General features: G+C 33.3%; 2 protein-coding genes across 2 annotated transcripts; both read right to left on the reverse strand.

Moving 5' to 3' along the window:
* Positions 1 to 216: 216 nt before the first annotated feature.
* On the reverse strand, positions 217 to 11,087 carry LOC139986594 (uncharacterized). The gene is made up of 8 exons (XM_072002033.1): positions 10,915 to 11,087; positions 8,500 to 8,616; positions 7,265 to 7,382; positions 6,920 to 7,181; positions 6,731 to 6,847; positions 6,214 to 6,304; positions 1,515 to 1,651; positions 217 to 406 (listed from the first exon to the last, which is right to left on the reverse strand). Exons 1-8 carry the CDS (start codon positions 11,062 to 11,064, stop codon positions 217 to 219), a joined length of 1,182 nt encoding a protein of 393 aa, XP_071858134.1. The 5' UTR covers positions 11,065 to 11,087.
* A 1,067-nt stretch (positions 11,088 to 12,154) lies between these two features.
* LOC139986205 (uncharacterized) lies at positions 12,155 to 17,588 on the reverse strand. The gene is made up of 9 exons (XM_072001343.1): positions 17,417 to 17,588; positions 16,754 to 16,870; positions 16,568 to 16,685; positions 15,752 to 16,016; positions 15,569 to 15,688; positions 13,168 to 13,258; positions 12,963 to 13,096; positions 12,466 to 12,598; positions 12,155 to 12,396 (listed from the first exon to the last, which is right to left on the reverse strand). Exons 1-9 carry the CDS (start codon positions 17,561 to 17,563, stop codon positions 12,349 to 12,351), a joined length of 1,173 nt encoding a protein of 390 aa, XP_071857444.1. The 5' UTR covers positions 17,564 to 17,588; the 3' UTR covers positions 12,155 to 12,348.
* Between the last annotated feature and the right edge of the window lie 706 nt (positions 17,589 to 18,294).

An 18,294-nucleotide genomic window follows, 5' to 3' on the forward strand; every position in this document is an offset into this window, starting at 1 on the left:
ATCGCCTTTGTCGGATATGCTACATACTTCACGTGGTTTTTAGTACGGTGAAATATGAAAAAGATGTTTTCAGAATCTGAAAAATACGATTTCGTGTACATTGATTTAAAAAAGATATTCTTCAAATATTTCCGTATTATCGGGTTGGCAACTAAGTGATTGCGGATTTTGTTATTAGGTAGTATTAACAAAATCCGCAGTAACTTACTTGCCAACTCAATAATTGTGGATTGAAGATATCTCTGAGTATCTCTGAGTATCTCTGATACTTGCCTCCGAGAAGTTTTTCAAATTGAAGACTAGCAGTCCTCCAGCTGATAGATTAGGAGCACTTGAGCAACTTCTTAGTACTAATACAAGCAACAGTTTCGTTCTCGTATTAGTATTATACCAGAACGTGTTATATCTGTAAACAAAGTTAATTCAGTAAAAAAAGTTGTTCATTTAGGATAATGATAATGAAGGATGTTACGACTGTTCGCGGAGAGACGCGGTCGCGAGGAAAACGCGTCAGCGAGAGGCGTAAATTCTCGCTACGATTCGGCTAATCGACGCCGCGAAGTAGTCGTTCCCCGTGTTTCAATTAGGATAACAGGGGTGGTTAATTGAAATTAACACTGTGTTAACAGGTTAATATGACATATATATTCAACGATATATCACACAATATTATGAGCGTCACAAGTATTTGACGATGAGTACAGTTAATGCATTACAGAAAATATGACCCGATTTGACGATATCTCTCGATGAGATAGTTAGACTTTACAAACGGATTGATTTGAGGGTAGAGCCGTTGTAGACTTATTGACTGTTCGGACGACGAAAACGGACTACGCTGAGAGTGACGATGCTAAGTCAGAGGAGAGCTAGGAAAAGGTGTGTCTAGCACACGGGATCATCCGATTTGTTGATGACAGTTTTTTGGCCAGGAAAGTGAGGGTAATAGATATTGTTTCTATTGGCTATTACGATTGTTAGTGGACTAGGAGAGGGCTTACCGCCCTCGATAGAAAGTTGGTAGTGGGAAGCATCGCACGTGTGAAAAAGAACTAATTTTAAAGTGTTTTCCGGACACAAACCAGAGATCTTAGAGAATGCTTTCGTAGAAAAGATCCTTGTTCGACCTGAGAGACTTTGTTGAGATTTTCTAAGATTTATGGTCGGTCCTTGAGATTCTTTAGAGTACGCAATAAGGAGGTGCAGACATATGGTTGCCATATGCGATGCAAGGCCCCGTCCAGGTAGAGAGTCGGCCGACGTAACAAAGGATTTAATTCAATTCATAATTTTAGTATCAACAACACAATAGAAATAAAGGAATCCTGCAGGTTTGATAGATCGACGTGTTATTCGTATGATGCTGTAGCAAAAAATGATTTCCAGACAATTTTATAATTGACATTTTCATAACCTCGCGAATTAGAAGAAAAATGTACAGACACGTGTAATGGGTTCTAAAACCAAAGTACTTAGGACAACGTATATTCTATTCATATGTACAAATTACTTACATCGATTCGGCAAATTCATCGTTTGCATTCAGTACAAATTGTCCTTGTAATAAAAAAAAAAATATGTGTACCAGTTGAGCCAAGAGAAATACAATATCCTTGATAAGTTGTCCAGAGACATTCGCTTGCGATGCAACCTGTTTTGAAGAACAGTAATTACGAATAATTAAGAATCGATGTCGAACAGTTTTTTTTTTTATTTGTTTTATTAAATTTTTACAATTTGTCCAGAAGGACATTTGGTAAAATGTTATAGCTTAGAGAATAAAAGAATAAAAAATAAAAAATAAAAATAAATAGAAATAAATAAAATATAGCATGTGGATGGTTACCCCCAGCGGGGTTCCATCTTCTAGGTTTCCTATTGCATCTCTATTTCGAGGTCTGCGGGATGCTTCCTCTTCAGTCTTCTTTCTATTTTGGTTTTATTTGTTTCAGCAGCCAGCTGGTTTGGGTGTGTTGCAAGTCTTTCTTTGTACTTTTTTGCGTATCTAGCGATTTCCTCTTTGACTGTTGGAATTTTTAGATCTTTTCGTAGGTCTTCATTTCTGACGTACCATGGAGCGTTAACTATTGTCCTTAAGATTTTTGCTTGCTCTATTTCTATTTTGCTTATGTGACTCATTGCTGCCGTCCCCCATAATGGGACTCCGTATGTCCAGATTGGTTTGATTATTGTTTTGTATATATTTAGTTTATTCATTGTGCTTAATTTAGATTTTCTATTGATTAACCAGTACATCTGCTTCCTTTTTGCACTTATTCTGTTTATTATTGATTTTATATGGTGCTTCCATGTAAGGCGTGTGTCTAAATTTATTCCCAGATATTTGACTTGCTTTGATTGTGCTATGTGGGCGCCGTTCAGTTGAATATCTGGTGTTTTTCCTTTTCTAAGTGTAAATGTTATGTGGTTGCACTTGCTGGTGTTCACTTTTATTTGTTTGTTTTGCAGCCATTTTTCTATTTTTGTAGTGTGTTCTTGTAGTAGTGCGGCGGCCGTTTCTAGATTTGCATGCCTCACTAGTATGGCCGTATCGTCCGCAAACGTCAGTGTTTTACTGTTGACAGTTGTTGGTATATCTGCCGTGTATAGTGTGTATAATATTGGTCCTAAGACACTTCCTTGCGGTACTCCTGCCTTGATGTCCTTAATTTCAGAGTATGCATCATTTATTTTTACTACAAAGGTTCTGTTGTTTAAGTAGGATTTGAGTAGTTTGTAGATTTGTTCTGGAAATTGCTTTTTGATTGTTTGAAGAAGTTTTTCATGGTTAACTTTGTCGAATGCTTTTTCGATATCCATAAAGAGTGCTGTGCAGTATTGTTTTGTTTCAAGCGACTGTAAGATTTCATTGACGAGTCTATGCATTTGTTCTATTGTGGAGTGTTTATTCCTGAATCCAAATTGATGGTTCGGTATTAGTTTTTCTTTTTCTATTGTTGGTTTTAAGCGGTTATATATTATTTTCTCTAGTAATTTGGAAAACGCAGGTAGTAATGATATCGGCCTGTAGGATGCAGTTAAATGTGGGTTTTTGTTTGGTTTGGGTAACATCACTATCTGTGCTATTTTCCATAGTGTAGGAAAGTACTGTATTCTTAGAATTGCGTTAAATATTATCGTTGTTAGTCTTATTGCCTTTGGGGGAAGGTTTTTTAAGATTTTCCCATTGATCAAGTCAAATCCTGGTGCTTTACTTGTCTTTGTTGCCTCAATTAAGTTTGTAACTTCTTGCGCTGTTGTGCTGAGTATGGTGCAGCGTTTATCAGTTGTGTTGCTGGCATTTTCCACTTCTTCATTTGTTTGCCATCCAGGGATGCTGTTATCAATTTCATACGGCGAAAATATATTTTGTAGGTGCTTTGAGAATTCTTCTGCCTGTTCTTCGTTGGTTCTAGCCCATGTGTTGTCCATTTTTCTGATTGCTGGGATTGTTTTTACTGTTTTCTTAATTTTGTTAGTGACTTTCCATAGGGAGTAGTCGGTATTCTCATGCGCGGATAGTGATTCGATGAATTTTGAGAATTCGTTATTATGATGTTCCCTTATTTTATTCTTTAGTTCCTTTGCAAGTTTATTTAGGTTTTTCTTGTTTTCTCGTGTTCTCTGTTTTTGCCATTTTGCTTTCGCTTTTCTTTTTTCCCTGATTTTGTCTAGGATGTCCTGCGGAATAATTTTTGATTGCCTGCTATTTGTTTCATAGGTGGTGGTTGCCCACGCTGCTTCCTGTATTATTTCTGTCAAAGTTGCTACTGCCTGCTCAATGTGTTCAGGTGTTTTCAACGGGATATTGCAGTTGATTTTGTTTTCGATCAGTTCTTTGAAAGTTTGCCAGTTGGTGGTTTTATTGCAAAGCGACTCTGACTTGTTATAAAGTAGAGGTTTGCTTGTATATTCTATTATAATTGGTGTATGGTCGGAGTTAAGCTCGAGGCTGGTTGTTATTTTTAATTTGCTTACATTTAGCCCTTTTGTTACTGCAAAATCCAACAGGTCAGGTATTTTATTGGGGTCTGTCGGCCAGTACGTTGGTTTTCCTGTAGATAGTACATTGAGGTTGCTGCTTCTAATGTATTTTTCCAATGTTCTACCTCTCGGTGTGCTAATTCTCGAACCCCATAATGTGTGCTTTGCATTAAAGTCTCCTGCCGCTATATATTTGTCGCCTAAGGATTGGAAGTACTCTTCCCATTTTTTAAGTGTCATTTTGTGTCTCGGAGGTGCATATACTGCTGACATCTGGAAGTAATTGTCATTGGTTTGTATTGTGACAGTGGTTGCTTGTAGGTGTTCTTGATTTGTTTGACTATGTAAGTGATGCTTGATGTCATTTTTTATTATTACTGCAGTTCCTCCATGTGCTTTACCTGAGGGATGTTTGGTATCGTATATGGTGTAGTACGGTATTTTCATGTAGTTTTTTAGGGTGAAATGTGTTTCTGAGACAAGTAGTATATCAATATTATTTTTATACAAAAATATTTTAGTTTCGTGGGCTCGCTGTTGCAAGCCATTGGAGTTCCAGACTGCTATTTTCAAAATGTCCATCTCTATTTTTTACTTAGCAAGTTAGTAAGTAGTTGTAACATGATTGTTGTTTGTTGTGCTTGTTGTCTTAGTATTGTGTTTAGATCACTTACCATTTTTCCTAACATTTCCATACCTTTAATGGATTGTTTGAGCATTTCTTTGATGTCTGTAACGTCTTCGATGTTATTGTTTTCATTCTGATTGATTGCAAGCGTTGGTTTGCTAATGTTTCTAGTTACTTGTGCGTAGCTTCGTTTACCTTGGGGATCTATGTTTCTGCTTATAGCGTTTAGTTCCTCTTGTGCTTTCAATGTTGTTTCGTTATCCGGTATACTTTGTTGTGGTTGATGGTCATTGTGTGATCTGTTGCGAAGTGGAGGAAACAGTTTACGTTGTATTTGTTTCCTTATTTCACATCCTTTGTAGCTGGCTGGGTGGTTTCCGTTACAATTATAGCATTTAACTTCTTCTATTTTTCCTGTGTATGGGCAGTGTATTGTTAGGTGATTTTTTGCACATTTAACACATGCCGGGCTTCTGTTGCAATAATTTTTTGTGTGTCCGTATTGTTGACACCGCATGCATTGTGGTATATCTTTTTTGTAGCGTGGTGGTTCCACTGTTACAATTGTATTTAGTATTTTTTTGATTTCATAGATTTCCTTGTTATTGGTTCTGGGTTCCAGTTCTATTAAGAATAGTGGCAGTGGTTGCTTCGTATCGTATCTTGTCATATTGTTTATTGCTCTTGTTTCATGGCCAATTTTTTCTAATTCTTCACTTAATTTTTTTGTGTTAGTTTTTGGATGTAAACCTCTTATAACTATTTTATAGCTCCTTTCTGTTTTGAGTTGGTACGTGTGGTATATAGCATTTTTTTCCTTTAGTTCATTTATCACTTTCCTATAAACTTCTGGGGTGTTTGTTTGAATTTTTACTTGTTCTAATTTTGTTTGTTTTATTGTGTAGTTATCCTTCCCGACTACATTGTTTAGTCGATCAATAAGCGGGTCTATTATTTGGGCCTCAACAAATATTGGTGGTGGTTTTGATATGTAAGGAGTTTTAGTTGTGGTTTTGCTTGTCGGGTCATTGTCTATTTCTTCCGTTAGTGAGCTGAAGGAGTTTCTTAAAGGTAATTCTTGCAGCCATCGCTGCTTTCCTGTATCTGGGTTTCCTGCTGCATTTGTGTCTGGAATTATTTTACGTTTTTTGCTAGTCTTTGCTAGCTTCCAGTTTTCGTCCTGGTAACTTATTTTGTTATCTTGTCTGCACTCCTGCTGTCTCCGCTGCTCTTCCATTTCTTCTATTTCCATATCATTTTGGTTGTTATGATTTTGCTGTTGTTGCTGTAAGCCTGGTAAATCTGATGACCCTTTTATGTAATATTTTTCTCCATTGGTTGCAATCTTGATCGTTGATATCTGTTGTTGCATTGTTTGTCGCTAACACTATTCGTAGCACTTCTCTGAATCACTTGACTGGAGCACACGTTTGCCTACGCACATCTGTTCGCCTCGGTTGCCCGAGCGAGACTGTATACAGTGGTGAATAAGATTATTGACGCTAACCAGATTTTCCTGTGAAATCTTCCATGAATCTGGACGGGGCCTTGCATCGTATATGATGTCGAACAGTGTGATTTTTTTAAATTGTAGAGCTCACCTTTACTAATGTGACGCTAAGAGTTGTCATTCCCAAAGCAACGGTAATGAAAAGATAAGCGGAATGACTGTTTTGAATAGTTCTGAGGTAACTGCTTTGAGGTCATTAAAACCGGACCAGTAGACCGTCGTCGATAAAAAATTCAATAATATACATGTAAGACACATGCAAGTACACAAATTCTCTCAAATTCTCTCAAAAGTATTGAGATTATTCTGGATATTTGAGAATTTTCAAGAATACGTATTAAGCAATTGTTGTGCTATAGCACAAATGATCAATTAATGAAATAAAATCATTGACACTACTTATCAATAATTAAACGAATACGTCACATTATACTGTTTCAATTATATATTTTAATAAAATAAATCTTTTTATTCGTAAGAATATTACTTTTAAACGGTGGTGGAACCCGCTTTTTAAGAAATAAGATTATTGGGAATATGTTTGAAGGGAATAAAAAATAAGCTAAAAATGGTTAGCTAAGAAATATTTTGGCAATTGTAGTACTGACTTTGTAGCATATTGATGTCCTCGAATCGAATGAACCACTCTTTCGTAAATCTTATCCTGCACGACACTCGTTTCACTGACAATAGAAAAATCTAAAATCGCATTCTTGAAACGATGTCTGAGAAAAAATGTATGTTCCTTGCAATTTCAAACTAAAATTATTTTATCGAAGTGATATTTCTTTTTTTACCTAGCCACTGCTAACTGACCACAAGCGTGTTGCACAATGTACATGTAACTCGTATCGCAGCCAATATACACGAGACATGTTGAAACAATCGTACACATCATATGGAAACTTATAAATGTACGGTATATTTGGTCATTGACATAATAATAAGCTGGAAAAATGTACATTAAATCTCGCGTTTCGTTCATTGGTGAAATTATATCCAAAACAATTGGCGTCAAAGATAATTGAAGAAAACTTATAGCACAGCAAATGCAAACTCCTGTAAATTGATTGCAACGATGTGTAAAATGAATTATAATTATAATGAATAAAAAGACGAATTTTCGATATGATTTATCCTACCGAAATACAACCAGGAAAAGAATGCTCCCTTTTTGGCATACTCGATCATAATATCCAATTCATCATTTAGTCTATCGGTTGACCAATCCTTCCAAACAGCGTTAAATAACATCTTGTACTGCAATGTAATCAATCTCATGCAATCAATAGATATATATAAAGATATGAAAAACTCGATAGGTCGTACTTCTCGTTTTTTCTATTGTCACGTCCCGCGCTCCGCACGAACCGTAACGAGAACAAGAAACCACTCTATACACAAATCTAAATAAACATACCAATAACCGATTTGCAATTTGAAACTGTGTTTACAGTATTTGAAGTGAAAGGCAGTTAAAGCCTCTAAAAGTTATATCTTGCGAAAATTTATCTATGTTTTTATATTTATCTAATTATGTTTTCATAATGATATTGAGACAATTTAAATTGTAAACAAAGTCGTCAGTTGAACAAACGTTGGAGATCTTCCCAAACATTTTCAAAGGAAGGACCCCGACGCTTTTCCATCTCCGACAGATATAAATAAATGTAGCGACTCAGAGAAGTCAGTATAATAATTATCCTTCGTCTATCGAATAACAATATTACCGTTCAAAGAGTTATCATTTTGTCAACCGAAGAATTTTATATCTGTCAGTCAATTGTCAATATCAAAATCGAGCAAGATTTGAATAAATCATTAGATATTGTTAAACTACTTTCAACCAGCTTTAATCCTCTCCCGTGCTAGTATCCCTGCACATAGCAGGTTAGCCGAAAAGTGGAATCGGTTTTGCCAGTAGCACCAAACTCTAGTCGACGCTACCCGTAACGTTTGAAATAAATAAAAATTTGAAATAGTCCTTGGACTATTTCTGGTGGCAGCAACTACCAATTTCAATCTCAACTTGACTTAAAACAAATAAATACGTAACACTATACAGCAATATTTTTCCTAGCACACATTAAATGGATATGCAGACTAATATTAATCGTGTTCAAATAGTATTATTTCTTAAAGAACATTTTGGATTTATCGTCATCATTTTCATAACGCTTATAACTTCGAATCTATCAGGTTATACACTTCGTCAAATGTTTCATATCAAAATCCTTCTTTGTAATCTCCGAATGACGTGAAAGTGAGAAACTCAACAAGAATCAACTTACTATATTTCACCATGTGGTTTTTACATAAAACGTAATATGATTGAGTAGTAATAGAAAATGGAAAATGAAACAAACAGTTCCTTTACCTCTGCAGCGTTGATAATGTAATTCCCTTGCTTTATCAGTGCCCCGATTATCGCATTAAAAAAACACACCTGCTCTATTAGCGTATTTACGCTAAAGAAACATATTACGTTTGCCATCTGCAATCAATGATCGATTAATTTAAAAATTAATTAAAAAAGGAAATTCTCGCACTAATAGGCATTGTCAATCCAAAAAATATTCAATTACTAATACATATTTGATTTTCATGTTTCATATCATTCTCAATTTTGGTGAGTAAATTCGAAATTGTTTTCATTGGTAGATCATATATTTTGCTTTGAATTTTTAATAACCAGTGTTCATAGTTCTAATATTTAGTAACATAGCCTTTTTATTTTATTACACATTTTAATCGTTCCATAATCTAATTATACTAATAATCTTAACGACCTTTTAATAACCTTCTTCTAGTAACCTTCTAATAATCAATAATAATAATTCTAATCATAATACTAAATATGATTTTTTAAGATACTCTGCGTTTGTTTTTTCTCATTTGTTTTGCGATCTTTTCTCAGTTCTTTTCTGCTTGCTATTGATGTTTCATTCTACGAAATTATAAATTTATAAATTTTCTATTGAATTAAAATCTGGGGGCTAAGGAGTGCACGACTTAAGAATAATTATAAAGTAATTATAGTAGTTATATGTAGTAATTATAGTAATTAAAGTAATAATTATAAAGCAATATGTTTGACATCATTGTCCTGATAAAATTAGCGTGTACTTTGGATTCCTATTTTAATGGCACACTGCAATAAACTTAAAAAATGCTAATGTTTAATTCTGTCCATAATACGTTCAATAAAAACGAGATTCTCTACAGCCCGCTCGAAATACAGTACCAGACCATAACATCCATCAATAAATTTAAAGGTGGATTGCAAATTTTTTGGATTCAATGCTGTATCCCGCCAGATCACACCATGTTTCATTCATTCGAGCCGTAAATGTCTGCCGAAAGTAACCGCCGAATTATCTGTGTGCCTATATTTTTTGCACTCTGTAGCGGCCCATGGCCATAGAAAAAGTTTCAAGTTGAAACGGAAAATTCAAAACTGGGAGATCCATAATATTGCGCCTTGAAACAATTACAAGGTCTAGAAGCAAAATAACTTTGAATAGATTGTTATTGCTGTTTCATGTAATCTTCAGCTAAAGTTACACAAAAAGGTCAACTTTTTGTGGCAACATTCAGTAATATAAATGTATGAACGTGCTCCCAATGAGATGATTATTCTTTCTTCGATTGGTATTGAGCAAGCGACGATTAAAGCCGACAAACACTATGTACTTGAACTTATACTTATTTTAATACATCTGATTATTACTAATTCATCCACTCGTTTCTTTATCAAACAAGCCCACACGTTATACACCTCAACTGTCTTCTCGAAATTCCACAGCTATTGTCAGAGATCTCTTCTTTTTTTTTTTTTTTTTTTTTTCAATTTCCCGCAGAATTTTCGTTTCTCTCGGTCGTTTAATATTTATATTTATTATTTATTTATTCGTGGCTGAGCCTTTTTACTTTACGGAAACAGACACTTTACGGAATTGAGCCAAATCTATATTTTCTTTTTTAACCTTCTGGCAGCGTCTGCTGCGGTGCTCTTTTTTAAATTAAGCACATTAACAATTTTCTCGAGATGAAATACGACAGGTTCAGTCCAGAGATCAAACGAAATATTCTTGCCTTCTCGCTAAGTCGGTATACCAACTGACTACACAGTAACAAACTTGATGAAATCCGCTTATAAAGAAACGCTATGTTTCGAGTCAAACGCTTTCAAGAAAATTGCGATGTATCCGAACATTTTTGTCACGCTTAAATTGAATACGATCTCTCTTAATTTTTAATATTGTTTAATTATATTATGTTAACTAAGAAGCTTTATCCAGATTTCAAAGTATTAAGTTGTCCCAAAAGTTTTTTTCGTTTTATAAGAAAATAATAAATGCACAACATTTTTTGTTCTATATTATTTTATTGAATTATGTTTGTATTGTTTCAATAGAACAAAATGGATCGTACATAATTCAATAAAATAATATAAAACAAAAAAACATCTGTTATTTCCTTATAAAGCGAAAGAAACTTCTAGGACAACCTAATACAATAAATGATCTATCAATAAGAACATTTTCGAATTTATTAACAGAGATACAACACGTCAGAATCAAATGTGCGTTAGTGTGCGAATATTTTGAGGATTCACTGTACATAGCGCATTAAAAAAATTTAGAATTTTGCGAAAAATTCGGGGAACATCACAATGTTTGTGTGCAATTACTAATGCAGTGCGTTTATTAGTATAGTAGGTACATAAATATACATCAATAAACCAAAGTTTCTATAGAGTATAGTTGATTATAAATTAATATTTACGTACCTGTGTAACAAGCGATAACACACTAATGATATATATAATTATTCGTGTGAACAGTTTCGAAAATTTACTCTGATCAGGCCAAATTCCGGCGATCATACTGCATGTCTTCACTACTTTCAGATACGTTTTTTCTATCGTCGTTTTATTCATAGTAAAATGAAAAATGGCATCGATATTACACAGCTGTATGTACGACTGACAAGTGAAGAATGGCAGAGAAGTTTGTTGAATGATTGAAATTGAAGTGTATACTCCTACCTCTTTTCGGTCATAAAAATTTATCGGAATGACGCTCGTAAATAATGCGTATTTGCTGCTATCGTGACCCTCGTAAAACAGAATGACGATTTAATTATTCATTCCTCCCTGTTAAGTCTGTGCCTCTAATGTATACCTTTAACAATGGTAAGTAATTGGTCAAAGCATTAGCTGTTGATCGATGTGTACTCTAATCGTTTTTCACAAAAAAAGAAAAAACCATTTCAAAGCATTATTCTCGAAGCTATTTTGTTTGAAAGGTCAATTACGATTAATAAAAATTGACTTAAAAAGAATAGATACTGTAGTATGGATATACCATGAACTAATTTGAATTATTAAAAGCATGGGAAAGCTTTCTGGCCATGACACGTAAAACGATAAAGTATAGCTGAATATCAAAGTGAGCTATGCAAATTTTGAACTCGTTATCTTCATCATCGAGCCACAAATAGTCAAAATACATTTTGTCTTCCGTCTGTCTTCTCTCCGCAAAAAATTACCGCGAGCTTTGTACTTAAAGCTGTTCTACTACCACGGCCCACATTCCAGATTAATATTTGCAACGAGATTAATGTGTGTGTGAATATTCAACCTCTTATCATGATTAATACTAATATTTTTCTTATTGTTACTGGTGCTACCGTATTACTTTAAAAAATGCCAAAACTGATTGCTCACAGAAGCTAAATCGTACATAATTTCTGCATGTATTTTTCGTATTATACGAAACATTTTAGAATTTCATTAGCATTGTAACGGAATATATTGATAACATCTGAAACTAATTTAAAAAAATATATATAAATAAATATAATTACAAAGAGTTTATATAGACTTTATCTTTATATAGACTTAAAATTTTAGGAATGTAATCGTGATTGTTAAGATTCGTAACAGCGTGAATGAAATTTCAAAATGTTGCGTATGGTACACATAATATATTCACAAAAAGTTTCCACAAGTGTCCAGATACTTTATATGTTTCTGTACGTAGAAACAAAATTGTTATTTTCTAATTGATTATTTCAATAATACTCATACGTATATCGTGTATCGAGATTGTATAAGAACAGTTTTATTAAGTTATTTTACAACATTAATCATAGTGATATTGATAAAACAATCGCTCTCAATAATGCATCTACTGTGAATCACTGGATATTGATCCGTTTTTCATGTCGATCTCAACACTGTATAATATGAAACACATAGTTTTATCACCTGAAATTTACCAATACTGTTACAGCGGATGTGTTGTAATTATTGAAGATAACATTATTGATACATTACTTCTGAAAAGCTTTGCATGTTCAATTGTATTAAATCGCCGGCAGTTAAATAGCGTGGAGTTAGACTTCGCCGCAACGCTAATATGTACAATGCTTGCGTTTTTGTATTCATCTTGTACCATGATGCCTCGTATCTACGAATTTCATTATATTCTATAAATTTATATTATATTAATAAATGTTAAATATAAACACTTCAGTCGTACAAACAACCATTCGAATGAAGCGAAAATAAAATAGAAGTTTCTTGTTTACACGACTCAATAGCAAGCATGATTATTTTATATATATTTTAATTGTAAAAGGAAAATTATAGAGGACAATTTGAAAAATCATAAATGAATAAAAGAACTAGCAAATTACTTACAATGCTTTACACTGCATAGAAATACATGTATAGTCATAATTTGTTATTCTTTTATGTTATTAATAAGCCAAGCAAGTGATTGACAAAATTACAAGTAATGAGAATGTTGTTATAATATATGTTATACTCACATTGCATCGTAGATCTCATCGGACGAATTTATGACAAACTGACCCTGCATCGTTAGGTAGAACAGATGCAAGAACTGAATAATCAGAAAGCTGGTAAACTTGTAAAAATCCATACATATTTCCATCGTAGCGATCTAATTTCAAACAATGATAGTCCATTGACGAATCATATTCAATGATACAAAGTCAATTAAAAAAAACTCACCTGTACCATCGTAATACTAACGCACAAGACTATTATACCCATACACATAAAAAGATATGTAACGTGTGCGCTCTCAATTTTTTCCAGAAACCTGTTTTACAAGTAAAATCAAGGAAAATATTTCTTGATCACAACAGAAGTACTTCATAAAAATACATAATTCGAAATAAAAACGTAATACCGAAATAGGGCCAAAAAATATCAGTCGCCTAAAAAGTTGTGAGAAGATTAATTTTTGTTTAAATGGGAGATAATTATTACCAAACATTCAAAAGATTTATTAAAAACTGAAATTATAAAGGATCTCTATCTAATTCAATGTTGACGATGGTTGAAAGTAATTGAGTATCAAAAGCAACCAAAAACAATTTCCGTCGCCAATAATAGTTAACATTAACCGAAAATAATTAAATCATTTATCATGGTTATTCGCACAAGTCATTAAAATTAAAATATGAATTCTTATATCATATTTTTTTCAATTTACATTATAAGTCCAGAGACAAAAAATATATCCTTAAGATTTGTTAGAAAAAGGTCATTGACAAAAAATAAATAAAATCGTTTAAATAACAGACAGCGATCACTAAATCTTGAATAAATTTTTCAAAAAAATAAACGATAAAAATATATAATTTTTAAGCATTACGAATAACTGTTATAGATAATCAATGTTTTTTTCGTTTTAGCGACAACCATTATTTATGAGAGGATTCTTTTTTGGTTACTGATGATCATTATGGATAAAAGAATTTCATTTTGATTCCCGATAACCATTATGCTACTAAAACTGGTCGAACTCTGTCTTGGATGAACCACACATTTTCCACACAAATTACTGATCACTACATATTACAATATTGACATACATACACGTGAAACAAAAACTGAAGCAAAAGAAACTACAAAAACAATTATTTAAACTTATACTAGAAGGACTAATTAAGGTATTATTTTATAGAGTAATATCTAATAATACAAATTAATACAAATGCAGCGAAATGAAAAATTGCATTTATCGCATTGAATAGCTTTTTTAAGTTTTCGTTTTCGTTGTCGAAATAGTACTATCTTTGCAAGGCAGTTTAATCATTTTTAAATACATCTGGTGAGGAGTGTTCACGAGTGTAATCGTGATGCGTGTGTTAAATTTGTATAAATATTAATTATTTATGAAGGGAAAGGATTAGAAGAAACTACTCGAAAATTTCATGGGTAGGATTTCGATATGCTGTTATAAATGTTAATGAGTAAGCAGGTATTGCAAAACATCACGAATGAGTATGAGGTAAGCTGCCGCCCATGTATCGTTCGATTTGAGAATCCCTGTGCAACCCGCTACCAAGGTTGACCTACTTTCATTCCGCATAAGTGATCGAGATTTGTATTTAACCCCTTAGGTACGGCTGAATTTTGCGCGGAGCTGTTTCTTTGTATGACAGAGTTTGACGCGAATTACGCGTAAATGATACAGCACTGCAATGTATGACAGTTAATGCTGTTCCCTAACACATCATAATGAAGTTTTTGATTACTAAATTATAATTTTTCTTAAAGATATGATACATATACTTTAACTTTAATAATTTACTTTAATAATTAATAATACAATCGAGTTTAATATATTTTAAAGCATGGTACCACATAGACCGACGTCACAATTTTCACACTCATAGCGCAATAGTGTTTTTCAAATTGCTCTTCGTTTTCTATTTTGAAGCGACATTTTGAGGTTGAAGATTCTAAAACATTATAAGGGTACGGATCGGCATGTTAATAAGAGCATCTAATAATGGTATATTTATATTAACGAGAAGCAACAATTGAAACCTGACACTGGCGTAAAGACTATATATTCTGTCTGTATATTATTAACACTGTTATAAAACGTTTTGAGGGCAAGAGAAGTGTGAGGCAAGACAAATGAAAAAGATCATTTAGTTCAAACGATGAGCGAATGAGTCAGTAGGGTGAGTTAATATAGTGGCGCGTCGTAATATAAGATGACATCCGCGAAAGCCACTATAGTGGCGCTTCGTACCTGAAAGGTTAAAGCTCTTCTATCCAAATGTTAATAAAAATTAACGATAACCGCAAGTAACCAAAAAGAAAATTCCGTTACCGATAATGGATATCGGTACACAAAAAAAATTCTCTTATTTATAATGGTAGTCGGTAAGTAAGAAAAATTTCGTTAGTCGATAATGTTTATCGGTAACTAAAAAAGAATTCTTCCAGTTATAGTGGTTATCGGCAACCATATTTATGTTGATTATCTATTGCGGGTATTCGTAAACAAAACCAGATAAACTTATGTACTAATTCTTATATTGCAACCTTTAGTCGTTTTGTTTATAACTGTCCCTGGTTATAACAGTTAGAGACGCTGGCTAATACTGACATTATTGCCCGTTGGTGCCCCTGTATAGAGAAGCGTACTCTGTCATATGTCTCCTTCACCTTTTTTTCAGAAATCTCCGTATTGAAAGAAAAGTCGTTGATAGCATTCTTGAAGCGATACCTAGAAACAGTGCAATTTATTCGATAACATTTGAAATATGGAGGAAATTTTCGATTTGCTTACCCAGCCACAGTCAACAGTCCGCAAGCATGCTGCACAAGGACCATGTAACAAGTGTCACAACTGACGAACACGATTAGCACCACATATATAGCGAGGCCTAGATATATTTGAATATAGTAATAATATTTGAGGTCATCCTCGACAAAATAGTATGCTGGTATAGTGTATAACATGGGTGGCGACGTATTGTGTGGTTTTATCATGTGTATCAGACGCATTGTCCATGGTAGTTGTACAAAAAGGAATGCGCATATACACGCATTTACTGAAAACAAATGGTTACTATCTTAATTCACTGCGGATATTTATGCAAATACATACCTATTGTTGCAAACGTATGTAGAAGGATAAAACATAAAAGATTTGTGTAACTCATGAAATTGCAGAGCATTGAGTGCTATTCTTTGGACATTTTCTATTTTTCTACATATTACGTGCATTTCGTGCATTTTAGCAGCTCTGAGTTTTCCATTAATACATGAACATTCGTATTCTATTAATTAAATTACAAAATGTAAAATAATGAACAATGTGGACAGTTGGCGCCCATTTTTATATTATTCCTGTCAAGTATTTTATCTTCTAATAAAAATATCACGAAACAACAGCGGGTTGCTATTCATTACATATTTTTACATCGAAAATGCAACAGTTTTCAAAATTAACCCTTCAAATTTTCTTATGCATTTATTGAATAATAATAAATTAAATAATAAACTTATCTACATGGATGTTAGCCAGATCAATCTGTTGTATACTAATGAGATTGTCGACTAAAATTGCGATTAACCTTTGCAAGTACATATTTCAACTTACCAAAGTAGAACATCGCAAGAATGCTTCCTCTATTAGCATATGTCGTCATAATGGAAAATTCTTGTTTCAATCGATCGGTTGCCCAGTCCTCGGACATGTCATTCAAAAGGGACTTGAGCTATAATATTTGTAAGATTGGTATCCAAACTGAAAGAATCTTGTCATAATCAACAAGTACTTTCTTACCTTTTCAGCGTTCAGAACATAGTTACCATGCTTTATGATCATAAGAATTGTCGCACCTATTAAGGACGACTGCTCTATCACGACTTCCAAAGTACCTATATGTACGACTCTTGCTACCTTGGATTAAAGTTAATGGTCTACTCTTAATTATTTATAAGTTTTACCTCTATCTTTAGCCCTTAAGAGCTATTATCAAGGTAATCGCGATAATGCCATTTACACCTTTTTATTTTAGAAATCAATTGTTTAAACTTCAAACAAATGCAACTTTTTTTTATTATCCTTCATTATTTTATTAAAAATAACAACGTTCTTTTCCAAGTGGTATCAAAAAGAACAATTCGCTAGGTGCGAAATTTTAATAATGATGGCACCTAGCAGTGGGTTAATCGTGTCTTCCTAAAATTATCTACGGTACCCGAAAATTTCTTTACACGATCCTACAGGACTCCTTCTTTTTTTTTTGCGTACAACTCTTTTAAAATTGAGAGTTACGTTTTGAGATGAAAATCATTAAAACTATCTATGGATTTTATTTGTATTTCATACCGGCTATAACAGAGGAGCAGTGGGAAGTGATTTGCGTTACTATCATGGAACGTTTTGTTATCAATGTCGTGTTGTAATATTGGTGAATTGTTATATAAATTGATAGATACGTACCTGTACAACGACAAACGATCCCATGGTAATATGCACCATAGCCCACAAAATGAATTTTACTTTATTTTGATCTGGCCAAATCCCGCCCAGTTTCGCAAATATTTTCGTTATTTTCAAGAATCGCGTCTCTAATGTAGCTCTGTTCATGATAAAAGCTTGATCTCAACCAATTCAACGCTCGACAACTCTATAGATCATCACTAACACACTGTAAATGAAACCTTATAATGTATATGAAAAATGTATATACGATAAAGTGCTCCCATTCTTAAATTACAGTTAATCATACGTCACTAATGCAACGTATATGCTCCATGCACTTTATAAATATTTAATCACTACATTTGAAGAAAGAACCAGCAGGTGTTCTCATTAGCTGTCTCATCATTCTTATATTTTTTATGTATGTCACAGACGTTGGGAACGAGTTTAGGTATACAATTGTATATCGACAACATAGAGTTTTAGGTATACCGTGAAAAGCAACATAATGTAATGTAGTAGGTTGCAACAGACCAACGAAGACAGTGAAATTCTGAGTGTCTAGTTGTTTTCACAAACTTCGTAATCGTAATTTTATTCCGTGTTGGAACTTCGTGAAGTAATGAGTAAATTCGATAATAAGTGCACGAATAACAATTATCGTATACATTTCATTGGTGCAATGCATAATAAATTGATGTTTAATAATAAATAATCAATATATCACCATGATTTACAACCAATTTCATATAACAAATATTTCAATTAACTAACACGCAGATTAACATTATAGTAACGTGCTTTATATTAATACGAGTCTCATACTAACGTAACTTGTAATAAAAAAACTACTTTGATGATCCGAAAATAAAAACTCCGCTCATATAAACATACCT

Source organism: Bombus fervidus, chromosome 4, assembly GCF_041682495.2.
Source record: "Bombus fervidus isolate BK054 chromosome 4, iyBomFerv1, whole genome shotgun sequence".
NCBI lineage: Eukaryota > Metazoa > Arthropoda > Insecta > Hymenoptera > Apidae > Bombus > Bombus fervidus.